The 16,382-nt window shown below is 40.7% G+C and overlaps 1 protein-coding gene and 1 pseudogene across 2 annotated transcripts in view; both read left to right on the forward strand.

Moving 5' to 3' along the window:
* The window catches only part of Prps1 (phosphoribosyl pyrophosphate synthetase 1), a 23,040-nt gene extending 7,256 nt beyond the window's left edge, over positions 1-15,784 (forward strand). The window contains exons 2-7 of the mRNA XM_021153328.2: positions 1,162-1,345; positions 3,796-3,894; positions 4,953-5,077; positions 11,732-11,905; positions 13,515-13,674; positions 14,806-15,784. Coding sequence (XP_021008987.1) covers positions 1,162-1,345; positions 3,796-3,894; positions 4,953-5,077; positions 11,732-11,905; positions 13,515-13,674; positions 14,806-14,898 — 835 coding nt within the window. The 3' untranslated portion in view covers positions 14,899-15,784. The remainder of the gene's footprint in view (positions 1-1,161; positions 1,346-3,795; positions 3,895-4,952; positions 5,078-11,731; positions 11,906-13,514; positions 13,675-14,805) is intronic.
* Positions 6,698-8,158, forward strand: LOC110286751 (annotated as a pseudogene). The gene has a single exon (XR_002377165.1). The product of XR_002377165.1 is annotated as an ankyrin repeat domain-containing protein 13C pseudogene (transcript).
* Positions 15,785-16,382: the final 598 nt, after the last annotated feature.

Raw genomic sequence — 16,382 nt, forward strand, 5'->3', positions numbered from 1 at the left:
ATATAAGTACGCTGTAGCCGTCTTTAGACGCTCCAGAAGAGGGAGTCAGATCTCATTATGGATGGTTGTGAGCCACCATGTGGTTGCTGGGATTTGAACTCCAGACTTTTGGAAGAGCTCTTACCCACTGAGCTATCTCTCGAGCCCTACTTTGTCTTTAAAATCACCTTCACCCTTTCTCAGTTTCTTTAGTTCTGGAATTGCTGATGTACGCCACCAACACTGGCCTAATTTTGTAGTTTTGGTTTGTTTTTTTCTTTTGAGACTCTGTGTATCTCTGGCTGTCTTAGAACTCTGTGGACTAGGTATCAAACTCATAAAGAGATCTCTCTGCCTCTGCCTCCCAAGTACTGGGATTAAAGGTGTGTACCGCCACGTCCAGCTACTTCATGTTCTTAAAGACTAATCTCATCCCTCAGGGCAGGGCCCACATCTCTTTCATTCACCTTTACATATTCCTAGTAGAGTACTTAGGTTGGCGTGAGTATTTAATACTTTAACAAACTTACACTACGATAGGAGAGGTATTGTCTTCTCTATATAGCATCTTTATAGAACAGTTGTGATTCATTTCTGAGGATTTTCTTCTTTTCCTTATGTGTAGACTATAATAGTTACCATTAATAGCAGATTTGGTACTATATCTGATGGCCACCATAAATTACAGTGCAATTACATCTTTATAAGTACTTTAAAGTCAACCAATCTTTTTCATCCAGGATCACATTTATAAACTCAGAATATTTGTACAGTGAACTGTAATGAAACTGGATGATAAGCTGCTTCTAGTATACAGGTTCCTTTAGGTGCTCTTTATTGTTTCTTGTTTATTTGTTTTCTTTTTCTTTTTAAAATTATGTGTGTGGGTATACTGTAGCTGCCTTCAGACACACCAGAAGAGGGCACCAGATCCCATTACAGATGCTTGTGACCCACCATGTGTTTGCTAGGAATTGAACTCAGGACCTCTGGAAGAGCAGTCAGTGCTCTTAACCACTGAGCCATCTCTCTCTAACCCTTAGGTGCACTCTCAAAGTCTGAAGTGATCAATATCCACGTGTAGCTGTAACCCATCCATTGCATGTATTAATGCTGATCCTATGACTGTGGTGGCTTAGAAAAATCTATTGTTTATATGCATTCTCTTTTTTTCTATTTTAGTGTGGAAATTGGGGAAAGCGTTCGTGGAGAAGATGTCTACATTGTTCAAAGTGGGTGTGGTGAGATAAATGACAATCTAATGGAGCTTTTGATCATGATTAATGCTTGTAAGATCGCTTCAGCCAGCCGGGTTACTGCAGTCATCCCATGCTTCCCTTATGCCCGCCAAGATAAGAAGGATAAGGTAGGAATGTTTTTTTTTTTTATTGGTGTTGATTAGACCTAGAGCTCTACTACTGAGTTATACCTTCAGCTCAGAATCTTTTCCAATGTAGGGGAAAGAGGATCATTGTCCAAAGTCACAAAGTCCTTAGCTATCAGGTGTATATTTTCCTGTTTGCTAGATGCATGGATTAGTGGTATAGTGTGGTTAGTATAGCTGCCTTACAAAATGATCTTTCCTTAAGTATTCCCTATCTTTATATCAATGATATATAATTGATTTTTTTTTTTTTTTGGTTTTTTTGAGACAGGGTTTCTCTGTGTAGCCCTGGCTTGTCCTGGAACTCACTCTGTAGACCAGGCTGGCCTCGAACTCAGAAATCCACCTGCCTCTGCCTCCCAAGTGCTGGGATTAAAGGCGTGCGCCACCACGCCACCACTGATTTTAAAAGCAGTGCATATATATTATATATTTTACTTAAATATTTTAACTTTTATTTAGGTGACATAATTGTTTCGATAGCTAAGAATATTCAAATCCCACAGAAATCCATTTGTAAGTGAATACTGTGAAATGGCATTGTAACAGATAGTGTATGGCTTTACTTTTTTATTATTTTATTTACATCCTAAATGTTGCTTTTCCTAGTCCCCTCTTGCAGAATACTTTCCCTATCTCCCCTCCCCTTCACCTGATAGGGTGCCCCCTCCTGGGTATCCCCCCACCCTGGGGCATCCTCTTCCACTGAGGCCAGACAAGGCAGCTCTCTACTACATATTTCCCAGGGGCCTCCAACCAGCTCAGGTATGCTGCCTGGTTGGTGACCCCAGTGTCTGGGAGCTTCCAGAGGTCCAGGTTAGTTGACACTGTTGTTCTTCCTATAGAGTTACCATCCCCTTACCATCCCCTTCAGTTCCTTCAATCCTTTCCCTCTAGTGGGCACACTATACCACTAATCCGTGCATGCCCCTCTTCCATAGGGGTCCCTGAGCTCAGTCCAATGGTTGGCTGTAAGTATCTGCATCTGTTTCAGTCAGCTGCTGGTAGAGTCTCTCAGAGGACAGCCATGCTAGGCTCCTATCTGCAAGCACAACAGCATTACTAATAGCATCAGGGTTTGGTGCCTACCTATGGGATAGATCCCAAGTTAGGCAGGTCACTGGACCTCCTTTCCTCAGTCTCTGCTCCATTTTTGTCCCTGCAGTTCTTTTAGACAGAAACACTTCTGGGTCAAAGATTTTGAAAGTGGGTCGGTGACCCCATCCCTCTACTGCTGTTGTTTTTGTTGCTTTGTTTTATTTTTCAAGATAGGGTTTCTCTGAGTAGCCCTGTCCTAACACCCACTGGGTAGACCAGGATGGCCTTGAATTCCCTATCTCTGCCTCCAGAGTGCTGGGACTAAAGGTGTGCACCACCACTTCCTGTCTTTGTCTACTATTTTGTTTTGTTGTTTTTCAAGACAGGGTCTCTCTATGTAGCTCTGGTTGTCCTGGAACTCTCTGGGTAGACCAGGCTGGCCTCATAAGAGATCTGTATACCTCTGTCTCCAGGGAACAAAGGCATGTGCCACTACTGGCTGTTTCTTATGCATACATTTTCTTTTTTCTTAAAAGATTTATTTCATGTATGTGAGTACATTGTCCCTACCTTTGGACAGCCCAGAAGAGGACATCAGATCCCATTATAGATGGCTGTGAGCCACCATGTGGTTGCTGGGAATTGAACTCAGGATCTCTGGAAAAGCAGTCAGTGCTCTTAACCACTGAACCATCTTTCCTGCCCTATACATACATTTTCAATCTATTCAAGTGTTTACTATGGTCAAACAAGTTTAGTCTTCATACTTACTATCTCTAAAAATTGTTTTATCAAAACATTTTAATGCATACATACTCAGTACTTATATGCCACCTAACAGGACCTATATCAAAATAAAGTTGGTTAATCTGACTCATCTGAAAGTCAGCTTCATATTTACCTCAACATACCCGTGCCACTATAAAAAGACTACTACAAAGTCTAAGCTTTTATTCTATACTTGGTCATAATAAACAAACAAGCTAGCATTCCTCCTAGGTATTAATTAAATTAATCATTTGTAAAAATGATTATTAACTAGAAGAGGCTTGCAAAGCTTTATGTAAATACCTCATTCTGTAAATAAACCAGATACGTAAATCTTAATGTATAAACTCCCAGCTAATAATACCATTTGGATCTTCTGGCAATACAATGGCATGCATAGGGAAGAGGGGTATATACTTGTCCTATAAAAAGAGAAACAACTTGAGAACTACAACTACAAGTTTGTATAAAACTAAATTTAGTTATTTTGTATAATCATTCAATATAGCTAGTTACCACTGAATTTATATGCCATATGTGGCATTTAAGTCCATGATAAAGTTTCTCAAGGAAATGAATTGTTTTCATCTTGTTTTTTTGATTTTCGTTTTTTCCTTTCTATTCAGAGCCGGGCTCCAATCTCAGCTAAGCTTGTTGCAAATATGCTATCTGTAGCAGGTGCAGATCATATTATCACCATGGATCTACATGCATCTCAAATTCAGGTATGAGTTAAAGCTACATACTAAGAGGTAGAAGGGTGGGAGGAAAGTCAGGCATGGTAGTGGATGTCTGCAGTCTGGAGGCTGAAAGATGAAGCAAGAACTTTGACTGTTTGGTATTATGGAAGAGCATAGGCTTTAGGATTAGAACTAGTCTAGATGCTTCTACTTAAACGTACTAGCATGTTAACTTTATAACCTTGGTAGGTTACTTCTGATATATACACATTATGATGGTTATAAAACATTAAGTCTATGATACTTGATTGATGGAGCTGATAATAATGGTAGTAGCTATTATCAGGATTTACCCCCAGAATAATCAGTCTTAAATTTAGAGCTACAGAATTAAGGATTTTTCACACAAGCCCAGAGCAATGGAAATCAATTGCCACATTTATTTTATACTATATAAAGAAATTTCCTGCTACATATGGTAGTGCATGTATACAATCTTAGCATCTGGAAGACCCAGGCAGGGAGAAAATAAAACCTGCTTTAAAAATATAAACTCCCAGTTAATACCATTTGTATCCTGTGGCAATACAGTGACGTACATAGTATAGAGGAGTATACTCGTCCTGTAAAAAAAGGAACAGCCAACTTAGTTGAGAAATACAACTCATTTATATAAACTATTAAAACACACATCTCTTGGTTTCATCATTCAATATAAATAGTTGGCCCTGAGTTTACATGCAGTACTAACGCTAGCTGCTTTACCAGTTGGACTAGCACCAACACCACGAGGCATAAATAGTGTAAGTTGGGAGTCTGATCTTTGGCTTGGCAGTTCCTAGTACCTGACTGAGTCTGACTTTATATGGGCTCGTTCTGTACCTATGGTCAGATGTGAGTTGGCTAAGGGCTAACATTTGTTGATTTTGCCAGGAAAGAGGTATTTTACTGGTGAGTCCCAGGGAGCAAACTCCTCAAGACATCAGACTCACCAGCAAATACCTTCCCTCAGATGAGCCATTTCTCTGCATCTATTTTGTTAGACATTCATAAATGAAAGAAAAGAAAAATCAGACAAAACTTAACCCATCTCCTTTCTCCAGGGTTTCTTTGATATCCCAGTGGACAATTTATATGCAGAGCCAGCTGTCCTAAAGTGGATCCGGGAGAATATATCTGAGTGGAGAAACTGTACTATTGTCTCACCTGATGCTGGTGGAGCCAAAAGGTAAGGTTATAATTACTATTGTTCCTCAAAATAATGTACTGTGCCAGGCACTGGTGGCACATGCCTTTTATCTCAACACTTAGGAGGCAGAGGCAGGTAGATCTCTGATTTCAAAGCTAGCCTGGTCTACAGAGCGAATTTGAGGACAACTAGGCTGTCACAGAGAAAACCTGCCTCAAGAAAACCAATAGTTGTTGCATTATGCTTGACTCTCACATTAGTAAAACAACACTGCTGAACTTTATCGGAAAGGGTTGGAAATTTCATTTGCAATGAATAGCATTTATTCTTTAACCCTATATTAATGGATAAGTAAGCTTTACATTGCTTGGTTGGTGGTTTTAGTCCCTGGATGCTCTGGTGGTCCAGTCAGCCGACATTGTTCTTCCTAGCATAGGTGACTGCTGGAGTGTTGGGGTGGATGAGTGGGGGAGCACCCTCATAGAGGCAAAGGAGAAAGGGCAGGATATCATTTGAGATGTAAAAGAATGGAATGATATTTTTTTAAAGTAGCCTTTACAAACCTTTTACAAAGCTGTTGGTTAGACCATTTTATTCCTGAATTATAATATTGAACAGAGAGGGAAATAAAGTATGGGATTTTAAAGTCTATCCCTTAATTTTTTATTAAAGATTTATTTATTATATATGAGCACACTGTAGCTGTCGTCAGACACCAGAAGAGGGCATTGCATTCCATTACAGATGGTTGTAAACCACCATGTGGTTGCTGGGATTTGAACTCAGGACCTCTAGAAGAGTAGTCAGTGCTCTTAGCCGCTGAGCCATCTCTCCAGCCCTATACCTTAAATTTTTAAACCAAACTTATTGTCAGGGTTTAGCAGTTACAATACTTTATAGCTCAAATAGTGCAGACTAAGGGCCTTTGATTTTCTTAGTGGATTGTGTGTTAGTAATACATACAGAAATATGACGCAGGTTCTTGTGGAAATAGAATGAAGGGCTACAAAAGTCAGATGAGTAGAAAAAAATGATTAGATCTTTCCAAAAGTGGTAACAAATCATGAAGAATTCAAACACTTCACATCTTTCCCAACCTTCTCTTTAATAAACTGCGACCTTGGTTCATCCAGCCAGATATATAGCTTGACGAACTCCATTTAATGAGGAGCAGTTATCCGCTGTGACAGTGGTCACAATCTGTTCTTAACTTCTTTTTTTTTTTTGGTTTTTCGAGACCGGTTTCTCTGTGTAGCCCTGGCTGTCCTGGCACTCACTTTGTAGACCAGGCTGGCCTCAAACTCAGAAANCCGCCTGCCTCTGCCTCCCAAGTGCTGGGATTAAAGGCGTGCGCCACCACGCCCGGCTGTTCTTAACTTCTTAAGCATTATCTTCATGTCTTTCTCAGGATTTAAAAAGTAGTTAATTTGAAATAATCAACGGTCCTGCGGTCATGGTCTCTTGAGCTGCGGCTTTCCCCCTCCGAGAGGAGGGCCGCCGCCTCCGGGAAGATGCGCGTGTCGCGGACCCGCGGTCGCCCAGGGAGTTCATGCTGCGTGCTAGGCTCGCGGCCCGCCGCTCTAATCGCCCGGCCCTGCCGCCCCGCCGGCTCCGCCCGCTGTGAGCCTCCCGGAGCCTGTCCCGCGCGCCGCAGCGGCTATGACCAGGGAGAAGATCCGCTCCCTGCGGAGGGATCACAAGCCCAGCAAAGAGGACAGGGACGTGCTGGAGCCCTGCGAGGAGGAGGCGACACGGCCGGCCCTGGCGGGGCGCCGCAGCACAACGCAGTGACTGCCACCTGCCCAGCCCCGGCCTGCCTGGGCGGCAGCAACCCCACTTTGGTCGCTGACGGAGGTGGCTGCCCCTCGCTCTACCCGGTCCACGAGTGCGTCTTTAAGGGGGACGTGAGGAGACTGTCCTCGCTCATCCGCATGCACAATATCGGACAGAAAGATAATCATGTCACAGCTCTTCTAAGGAAACTCAAGCAGCAATCTAGGGAGAGTGTTGGAGAAAAACGACCTAGGTTGTAAAAAGCCCTAAAAGAGTTAGGTGACTTTTACCTAGAACTTCACTGGGATTTTCAAAGCTGGGTGCCTTTGCTTTCCCGAATTCTGCCTTCTGATGCCTGTAAAATATACAAGCAAGGTATCAACATCAGGCTTGACACAACTCTCATAGACTTTACTGACATGAAGTGCCAACGAGGGGATCTAAGCTTCATCTTCAATGGGGATGCTGCACCCTCTGAGTCTTTTGTAGTGTTAGACAATGAACAAAAAGTTTATCAGCGAATACACCATGAGGAGTCAGAGATGGAAACAGAAGAAGAAGTTGATATTTTAATGAGCAGTGATATTTATTCTGCGACTTTATCAACCAAATCCATTTCTTTCACTCGTGCCCAAACTGGATGGCTTTTTCGGGAAGATAAAACAGAAAGAGTAGGAAACTTTTTGGCAGACTTTTATCTGGTGAATGGACTTGTTCTAGAATCAAGGAAAAGGAGGGAGCACCTGAGTGAGGAGGACATCCTGCCGAACAAGGCCATCATGGAGAGCCTGAGCAAAGGGGGGAGCCTGGCGGAGCAGAGCTTTGAGCCGGTTAGAAGACAGTCCCTTACCCCTCCTCCTCAGAAGGGGAAGAATACATATCCCCCGAAAATGGAAAGGCACCACACCTGGGCAGAGAACTGGTGTGCAAAGAGAGCAAGAAAACATTTAAAGCCACTGTAGCCATGAGCCAGGAATTTCCCCTGGGAATTGAGTTATTGTTGAATGTTCTAGAAGTAATAGCACCCTTCAAGCACTTTAACAAGCTTAGAGAATTTGTTCAAATGAAGCTTCCTCCAGGCTTTCCTGTAAAATTAGATATACCCGTGTTTCCCACAATCACAGCCACTGTGACTTTTCAGGAGTTCCGATGTGATGAATTTGATGGATCCATCTTTGCTATCCCTGAAGACTACAAGGAAGACCCAAGTCGTTTTCCTGATCTTTAACTGATCTGGAAGAGCATGAGGCTCCAGGTGGAAAAGGCAGAGCTTTTCTAAGCAGAGTGTCAACACATCAGTGATGTGATGAAAAACTGACCTCTAATAAAACATCCACAGCTTCCTGATGTGCCATTCATTCATCTTTTTAAAGTCACTTCNTGTCTGTAATAGTTTGACACCCAGTGACCCTGAGACCTTCCTATGTAAAGCAGCTGTGAGTGCTGTGATTTGTTTTTAAAGATTTTTACACTTCTTGTTGAAATATATATCAAATAAATATATCTATAGCTATATCTAAAACACTCCTGGACCATTAACGTAAATTCTGTGTCTTAGGAGATATGAAACCCTTTGAAATGCGTCACCTCTATTCAGGGTGGCATGTATAAATGTTCCTTTAAACTTGTTTTCATCATTATGTATAGTTCTGTAATTTGAATGTTTAATCAACTAGGAGGAATGTAGTTTTCTGAGGTGAACAGAGCAATGGTAACCATCAAACAGTCTCATTTACAGCCTGTTCCAATACATTCCGAGGGAACGCTCCCTGCAGGGAATGTGGTGCGCCTCCCACCCCTCCAGCACCTTGATAACAGTTGCATTTATAGCTGCAATGCATTCCAAGGGAGTGCTCCCCAGCACCTCCATGCAGCTCATCGTGGTGCTCTTTGTTTCACCTGAATCCTTTTTCAGTGGAAACTGTTTGTTACTGATATTCTTTTCATAGAACTTCTATTTTTTTTCTCTCCTAAACTTAGAGTTTAAAGGTCCTTGTTCTGTTGATAGGTACGGTAACATGCTTACAGCTAGCCCTCTCAGCACTTTAAACAAAATCCAAATTTTTAAACTTGCTTCCTACTAAGTGCACGTAAGTTAGATTATTTTTAACGGAATATGGATGCATTGGTGTCAATTTAAAAAAATGTATTTTGGACAATTATGTAATGCTTTCAAAATAAGGTAAAAACATTTTATATGTAACAATATATTTGTTATAGGCTAAAAGTCCAGAAACACACAAGATTGAAAGTTCTTTTTTTTTAAGTCACAGGAAAATAATTATTTGATTTGTCTCCAAAGTGTTAAAATCATGCATTACTCACTTTTGCACCTAAATTTTTTCATATTTATTAAAAGATAGTTTAAAGATCCAAGAAAGAAAATTAGGGAGAATAATGTTCAAATCACAATAGTATCATGTTGTANTAAAGACTTAGCTAAATGTTTGTGTCCTGATGAGANGTGTCAAGATACACNTGTCAGGTTGTTACAGNGTGACTAGTAGTTTAAACTTTGACCAAGACTTTTATTGAAAGATGACTTATTTAAAAATCCAAAGTGTCAGCCATAAGATATTTATCTCTTTACAGTTNCATCTCACATAGTGATACCACCTAGCATATNTTGACATTTTACTTTTTCTAAGAATAATTGAGTTAAAAAATCAAGGCCCTCATCCCTCCAGTAAGTGATCTATTTAAGAACTGAGAAGCCCAAAGCTAGCATGATGAAATGGAGGCAGTGGCTGATCCAGTGACTTAGCTATTTAGTTCTGTTGTCAANCATGANGTCCAAGGTTCTGAAAGGCAGTGACCACTGTTGCTTTAGGCTCATTGGCTTGAACATGTAGGAAGAAATGATAAATTTGCAGCTTGGGATTTAGAATTTCTTAAACATATGTGAATATTTTGCTGGGTAACACTGGATATAGGACTACTGAAAATTTTTGCACTGGATTGTACTACTGAAAATGGTTGCACTGGATTGTTTTAAGACTTCAATTTACCTTTAATGAATAGTAGAATCAGATTGTCCATTCCAAAATATTTTTTCTCTGATCACAAAGAACAAGTGTATCTCTTATGATGGTGGGAAAAAAAGGAGTTAATTAATGCAAATAAACTTTTCACAATATTAAAAAAAAACAAGAATCAACAAGGTTTGCTTTTTTTTTTAAAGTTTGGTATAAGAATATTACTTTCTCAAATGACTTACTGTTCTTTGTCATTCTTGCACATTTAATTACTTCATAGCGATGGAGTATTTTATTTTCCAAGTGAGTGATGCTCACTAGTGCCTTAGCAGAGTTGGGGAGTAGCTAAGAATCCCTAGTGTGATTATGATTTGCAATGAAGCTCTCCACTCAAGAGGGTAGGGGTTATTTTTCCAACCCTTTTCTGCTTTGTTGGTGTCTTGGCCAGTGAGCATGAATAATTTGAAACACTTAAAGTAACTGATATCATGCATTTGTCTTGAGTGTCATCATTCCAAGTAAACTGGTTACCTCTGATGTTAGGTGCCTAGCCAGTAGTAATTAAAGAGCACATGGTATAAGGTTAGTTTAGAACCAGGTAGAAATGTTGCCTAGAGTTATGGTTTGAACCTTATATAGTCACAGGTTCCTTTCAACAAAAACTTTGGTACAACGGAAATATGACATAATGCTAAAGTTTGATCAATGCCACATTTAAAAACAAAACCTGAAGCAGGAATCTTTTCCTTTTTTTTTATTTTTGTTGTTGTTTTTCGAGACAGGGTTTTCTCTGTGTAGCCCTGGCTATCTTGGAACTCACTCTGTATACCAGGCTGGTCTTGAACTCAGAAATCCACCTGTCTCTGCCTCCCGAGTGCTGGGATTGAAGGAATGCTCCACCACTGCCCAGTGGAATCTTTTCTTTATGACAAGGATTATACAGTGGTGCCTGGGTACAAATGTCATATAGGTAGCCTATTGTCTGTATATTAAATGACTTTTTGAATAGTAGAGTTGAATAGGAGAGAGAGAGAGAGAGAGAGAGAGAGAGAGAGAGAGAGAGAGAGAGAGAGATGAGAGAGAGGAGTAGAGGCCAGCCATGAGCACATGGAGAGAGAGTGGGGAGGGGAATGGGGAGAGAAGGGACAGAGGGGAAAGAGAGGGAACAAGAGCCACTGAATGACTTTCTGCATAAGTGAACTGTGTTGTACTTTATTGTCAGATTTGTCTTCTAACCTGCCTTTGATGGGAAAAAAGTGAGTTTTCTTCATTTGATAATAATTTCAGCTATATAATAACATGCCCTGTTTGTCTGGTTAATTGGCTTAATTTTCTTTCTAGAAGGAATCTCAAGGTTGGTGACCAGGTACAGTTGCTATTTACCACCAGTGATAGTTGTTACCACCATTTGGGGAGAGAGGGTAGGCTTTACTCCACTCCTGCCAGCTTCAGGTTCACTGGTCACTAACTAGTTCTAGACTCACAAGTCTTCCATGATGGAAATTGGGATAATCTGTGCACTCCCTGCACTAGCTATAAGATCTCTCTCTTCTGCTTTTAGTTAGCAAACTAATATACCTTAGTACATACTGTTTCCCAGGACTGGTGAAGGGTATGCCTACCCCATCTATACTATGAACTGTGTAAGTTTGAATATTATATTCCTATACTGCTGTTGGTATTACAGAATCATCAATCCACAAAATCCAGTTTGTATTGTTTGTTTTGTGGGATATCAATGATAGTTGCTTTCTTCTAGCTCTGGGATCTGTTTTAGTTCCAAGGAGTATTCTCCCACAGTAAAAACATTCCGTTATTTTGTGTAAGTGAGCACAAGCGATGAAACCTGGGGTCAGCTGTCTACAAATAAATGATACTCCCAGCTTTGGAAGCCACTTTTGCCTTGGATTTTTGTCTTTCCTAACTTTGAACATCTATTTTACAGAGTGACCTCCATTGCAGACCGGTTGAATGTGGATTTTGCTTTGATTCACAAGGAACGGAAGAAGGCCAATGAAGTGGACCGCATGGTACTCGTGGGAGATGTGAAGGACCGGGTGGCTATACTTGTGGATGACATGGCTGACACTTGTGGTACAATCTGTCATGCCGCTGACAAGTGAGTACAGGCTAGTTAGAAATAAAAAGCTAAACTACTGCTTTACTGATTCTTTCTGAAACACAACTGAAGGGTAAGTAGTAGCTTTGGGATATTCTGATCATGCTAGCTTTTAATAACATAGATTAGTAAGTATTCCTCATTTCAGATTTTTTTTAAAGATTTATTTATTATTATATCTAAATACACTGTAGCTGCCTTCAGATGCACTAGAAGAGGGCATCATGTGAGCCACCATGTGGTTGCTGGGATTTGAACTCAGGACCTTTGGAAGAGCAGTCAGTGCTCTTAACCGCTGAGCCATCTCTCCAGCCCTCCTTTCAGATTTTTAATTTTTATAAACAGACACTGCTTTTACATCCAAGATATCCTTAATAAGTTATCAAAAGTTAAATCCATCACATACACTTTACCTTTTCAAAGTCCTTACTTAGTAACACAATCTACCATAGACTGGGTTGTCTCCCCTCATGATTACATTTCTGCCCGGAAGCTGTGACGAGACAGTATATTGATTGCATATTGCTAGACCAGGGAAAGATGAAAATTCTACACCTGTTTTTTACTGAATGCATGGTATGTTTGTGCCATTATAAAGTCCAAAAATCCTAAGTTCAAGTATAGTCAGAACAATTGTTATATGGTAAAGTTTGCCCTTTTATTTATTTGATGTATATGAGTATACTGTCGCTGTCTTCAGATGCACCAGAAGAGGGCATCAGATCCCATTACAGATGATTATGAGCCACCATGTGGCTGCTGGGAATTGAACTCAGGACCTCTGGAAGAGCAGTTGGTGCTCTTAACTGTTGAGCCATCTCTCCAGCCCGCCAAGTTTGCCCTTTTTAACCATCTAATTCAATGACAATTAATAATATTCTACACTGCTACCTTTCTGTTTTGTTAGAAATCCCTAGATGTCCTTTACATATATTTATTTTGTATGTGTGCATATGTGCACATACCATGGCAAGCGTGTGGAAATCAAAGGACAACTTTCAGAATGGCTCGCTCCCTTTGGGTCCCAGGGATCAAATTCAGGTCCCCAGGCTGGGCAGCAAGTACAGTCAAATTAAGTATTTCTGGTTAAGCTTACTCCCGTCACAGTTATAAAGTTGCAAACTTGTGGAACCATACATAGTTTTATTATATAGTTTTTCATATCATATTGAAGGGCATTTCTCTTTTTGCCATCCAGAAAGGAAAAACACAGGTTACCCCTGGTAATTGTTTTATAGGGTCTACCACAATAAGGCTTAGTGCAGGCTTTATTCCTTAATAAGTCCAGAACTGTGTCCCCCTAAAATTCATGTGTTGACTTCTAGCCCCAGGTGTGGTTTTGCAGATTAGCCTGGGAGGGATTTAGGCATAGTGAGATCTTGAGCAGAACCCTCATGATAGGATTAGTGACCTTATTAAAAGGAACCTGTTTGCTATACTTTCTTTCCCTGTATACTAGAAAGTCCTGTGAGCGCCTAAGATGGTTGTCTTAGCCTTGTTTGTGAAACAAACATGTCTGATATTCTCTTATGACAAATTAATATTCTTCCTTCTTCCTAATTCAGATTCTGTATTTGAATGTCAGATTAATCAGATCTTTTCCCTCTAGACTTCTCTCAGCTGGCGCTACCAGAGTTTATGCTATCTTGACACATGGAATCTTTTCTGGCCCTGCCATTTCGCGAATCAACAATGCATGCTTTGAAGCAGTAGTAGTTACCAATACCATACCTCAGGAGGACAAGATGAAACACTGCTCCAAAATACAGGTGATTGATCCAAAACCAAATTTCCATTAAGATTTTGCAGATGGTAACATATTAAGTCAGATGTGTTAATACTGAAGCTTAGCTTCTTTGGGTTTTCTGTTTAGTTTGTTCTGAGAATGGAACCCAAAGTCTTGTTTCTGTAGGTAAGCATTCTACCACTGAATTTCTAAACCCATCCTTAGCTCCTTTTTTCTTTTGGCCATAAGGACTGTGTCCAGAGTCCTACTTTGTAGTCTCATTAGGTTACCCAGATTGGCCTTGAACTTACTATGTAGCACAGGCAGGCCTTGAACTTGGAATCATTATGCCTTACCCTCGAAAGTAGCTAAAGGCCTGGCTTCCTTCTGTGAGTTTTTTTGCTCTCGTTTACTCGATACAATGTCCTACTACTGCAGCCCTGGCTGACCTAGAATTTGGTGTGTAGATTAGGCTGGCAGTAAACTCAGAATCTTTTGCAACAAGGCACGCACACTGGTGACTAGGGTAGCCTGAGACTCACTGTAATCCTCTTGCCCTAGTCTCCCAAGGACTAAGATTATAAGCATGCTCTTTTTTGTGAGTTTGTCTGTCTGTTTTTAGAGACAGGTTTCTCTGTGTAACCATGGCTGTCCTAGAACTTGCTCTGTAGACCAGGCTGGACTCAAACTCACAGAGATGCACCTGCGTCTGCCTCCTGAGTGCTGGGATTAAAGGTGTGCGCCACTATCATCTGGCTAATTTGTGAGTATGCATGTGTGTGTGCACGAGTGAGTGCATAGATCACATGTAGAGGATCCCAAAAGGGTATCAGATTCCCTGGAGCTAGAGTTAAAGGTGGTTGTGAGCCACCTGACCTTGAACTCTAGTCATCTGGAAGAGCAGTCAGTGAGTGCTCTTAACTGCTGAACCATCCTCTTAACCTGCTCTAGGCGTGAACTTGGCCTATACAGAATCACTCTTTTAATGATCTTGAGTCAGGGTTTGCATCTTAACTCTTTCCTAAGTGATTATAGTACAAGGGAGGAGTTGAGTGCTAGATCCTTAGTTAAATTTGCTTTCCAAGCTGCTCATAGAGGCTACAGCTAAGCCCATGAACTCGGCTCTTTCATACTAACCTGGTGCTTTTTTTTTTTTTTTTTTTTGCCTTTCTAGGTGATTGACATCTCTATGATCCTTGCAGAAGCCATCAGGAGAACCCACAATGGAGAATCTGTCTCCTACCTGTTCAGCCATGTTCCTTTATAATAGAACTTCTGAAGCAGTTTGAAAATAAACCAACCCCACCCCCTTGTTTTTCTTGGTATTGGTGAGTTCAGCAGAAGACCCAGCTTGCTTCAGTATAGCTTCTTACATCTCACATTAGCTATATTAGCATTTGTCCTAAATCGGAGAAAGACCAATTACTATTAATTGCTAGGATGTTCGACCTGCATTGTTGTATCCTGGCTTTCTTGTTTATTTTGTGAACCTTGCAGCTTTAAGTTGAGCTCAGCTGTTGAAAGATGTATAGACTGTTAAGAATATTCCACAAGGTCCTTAGGACGTGGTTGACAAAGCTCAGACTCCACTGCATGGGAATGCTTTGGGGTTTTCTGCATTCAGAATAACTAGCGACAAAGCCAGCCCATGTGTAATACATTTTCAGAGGTCTGCAGCAAGAACCCTGAGCATCCTTAAACATAGTTCAGATGTTGAGCATCCTGTAAGGCAGGGGCAGGTAGCTCAATGCAGTAATTAGGTTTTGGGAGGAAGAAGCCTGATCCATTGCTATTTAACGCTTACCTATCTCGCTTGGATTCTCTACACCTATTCCTTTCCAGTTGGCTTTACCTTTAGCTATCGTGACCCTTTCCTGGCCAAATATCTTGGACTCAGTGATCATTGTAACAACATCTTCTGTAAGACAGACTTGCTTCTTGCTATGTAACTGCTAACATTCACATTAGGTAACTTGCTGTAGCACGGCCTTCCTTAGCCTACTACCTCTGAGGTGGTGGGTTTAGGTGGTGTTGTAGTGCCTTTTGATTAATTTAAGTATTTAATTTTTATCTTCCTTGGATCCGTTTGGCCTCTCAATTGAACTTACTGTATTGTGTAGAAGAAACTTAATAAAATGTCTGTCATGTGTGCAGTTTTGGGTGTACTGTCATATCTGATTTCCCTGCTGGCTTGTCTTAGGTGTTTCACTGGCCAGCACATCTCTCTTTCCTATTTTAGCCACCTTGTTAAGAGAAAGCAAGACATAAAAGTGTCTGAGGTGTAGTGAGAATTAGAACTAATTAATTCTGTGTAGTATACATGAATTATATCAAAAATAATTAATTCCTTCTGGGTTTCTGCCAGTTATTCCTGGAAATCCAAATTCCTATTTCTTTTGAGCTGATTTTGTCTAATGTGGTAATTTCCCTCCTTTACCAGTGTTTAATTTCTGAATAAAACTTGGGATTGTAAGCATGTAGAACTTAAGCATAAGATATAATGCATTGCAAGATTTTAAGTGAGTTTCTTTGTATATGACTGTATAAGGATATACAGTTTTCTTTGAGACTCCTAGAATATAGACCTTGGTGGAGAATGCTCCTTTCTTCTTTTAAACCTTGATCTACCTTTCTGTGGGGAGGGTTGGTTTTCTTTTGCTTTTTTGTTTCGGGTTTTTTGATTTTTGAGACAGGGTTTCCTCTGCTCTAGCTATCCTGGAACTCACTTTGTAGACCAGGCTGGCCCAGAAC

Source organism: Mus caroli, chromosome X (assembly GCF_900094665.2).
Source record: "Mus caroli chromosome X, CAROLI_EIJ_v1.1, whole genome shotgun sequence".
NCBI lineage: Eukaryota > Metazoa > Chordata > Mammalia > Rodentia > Muridae > Mus > Mus caroli.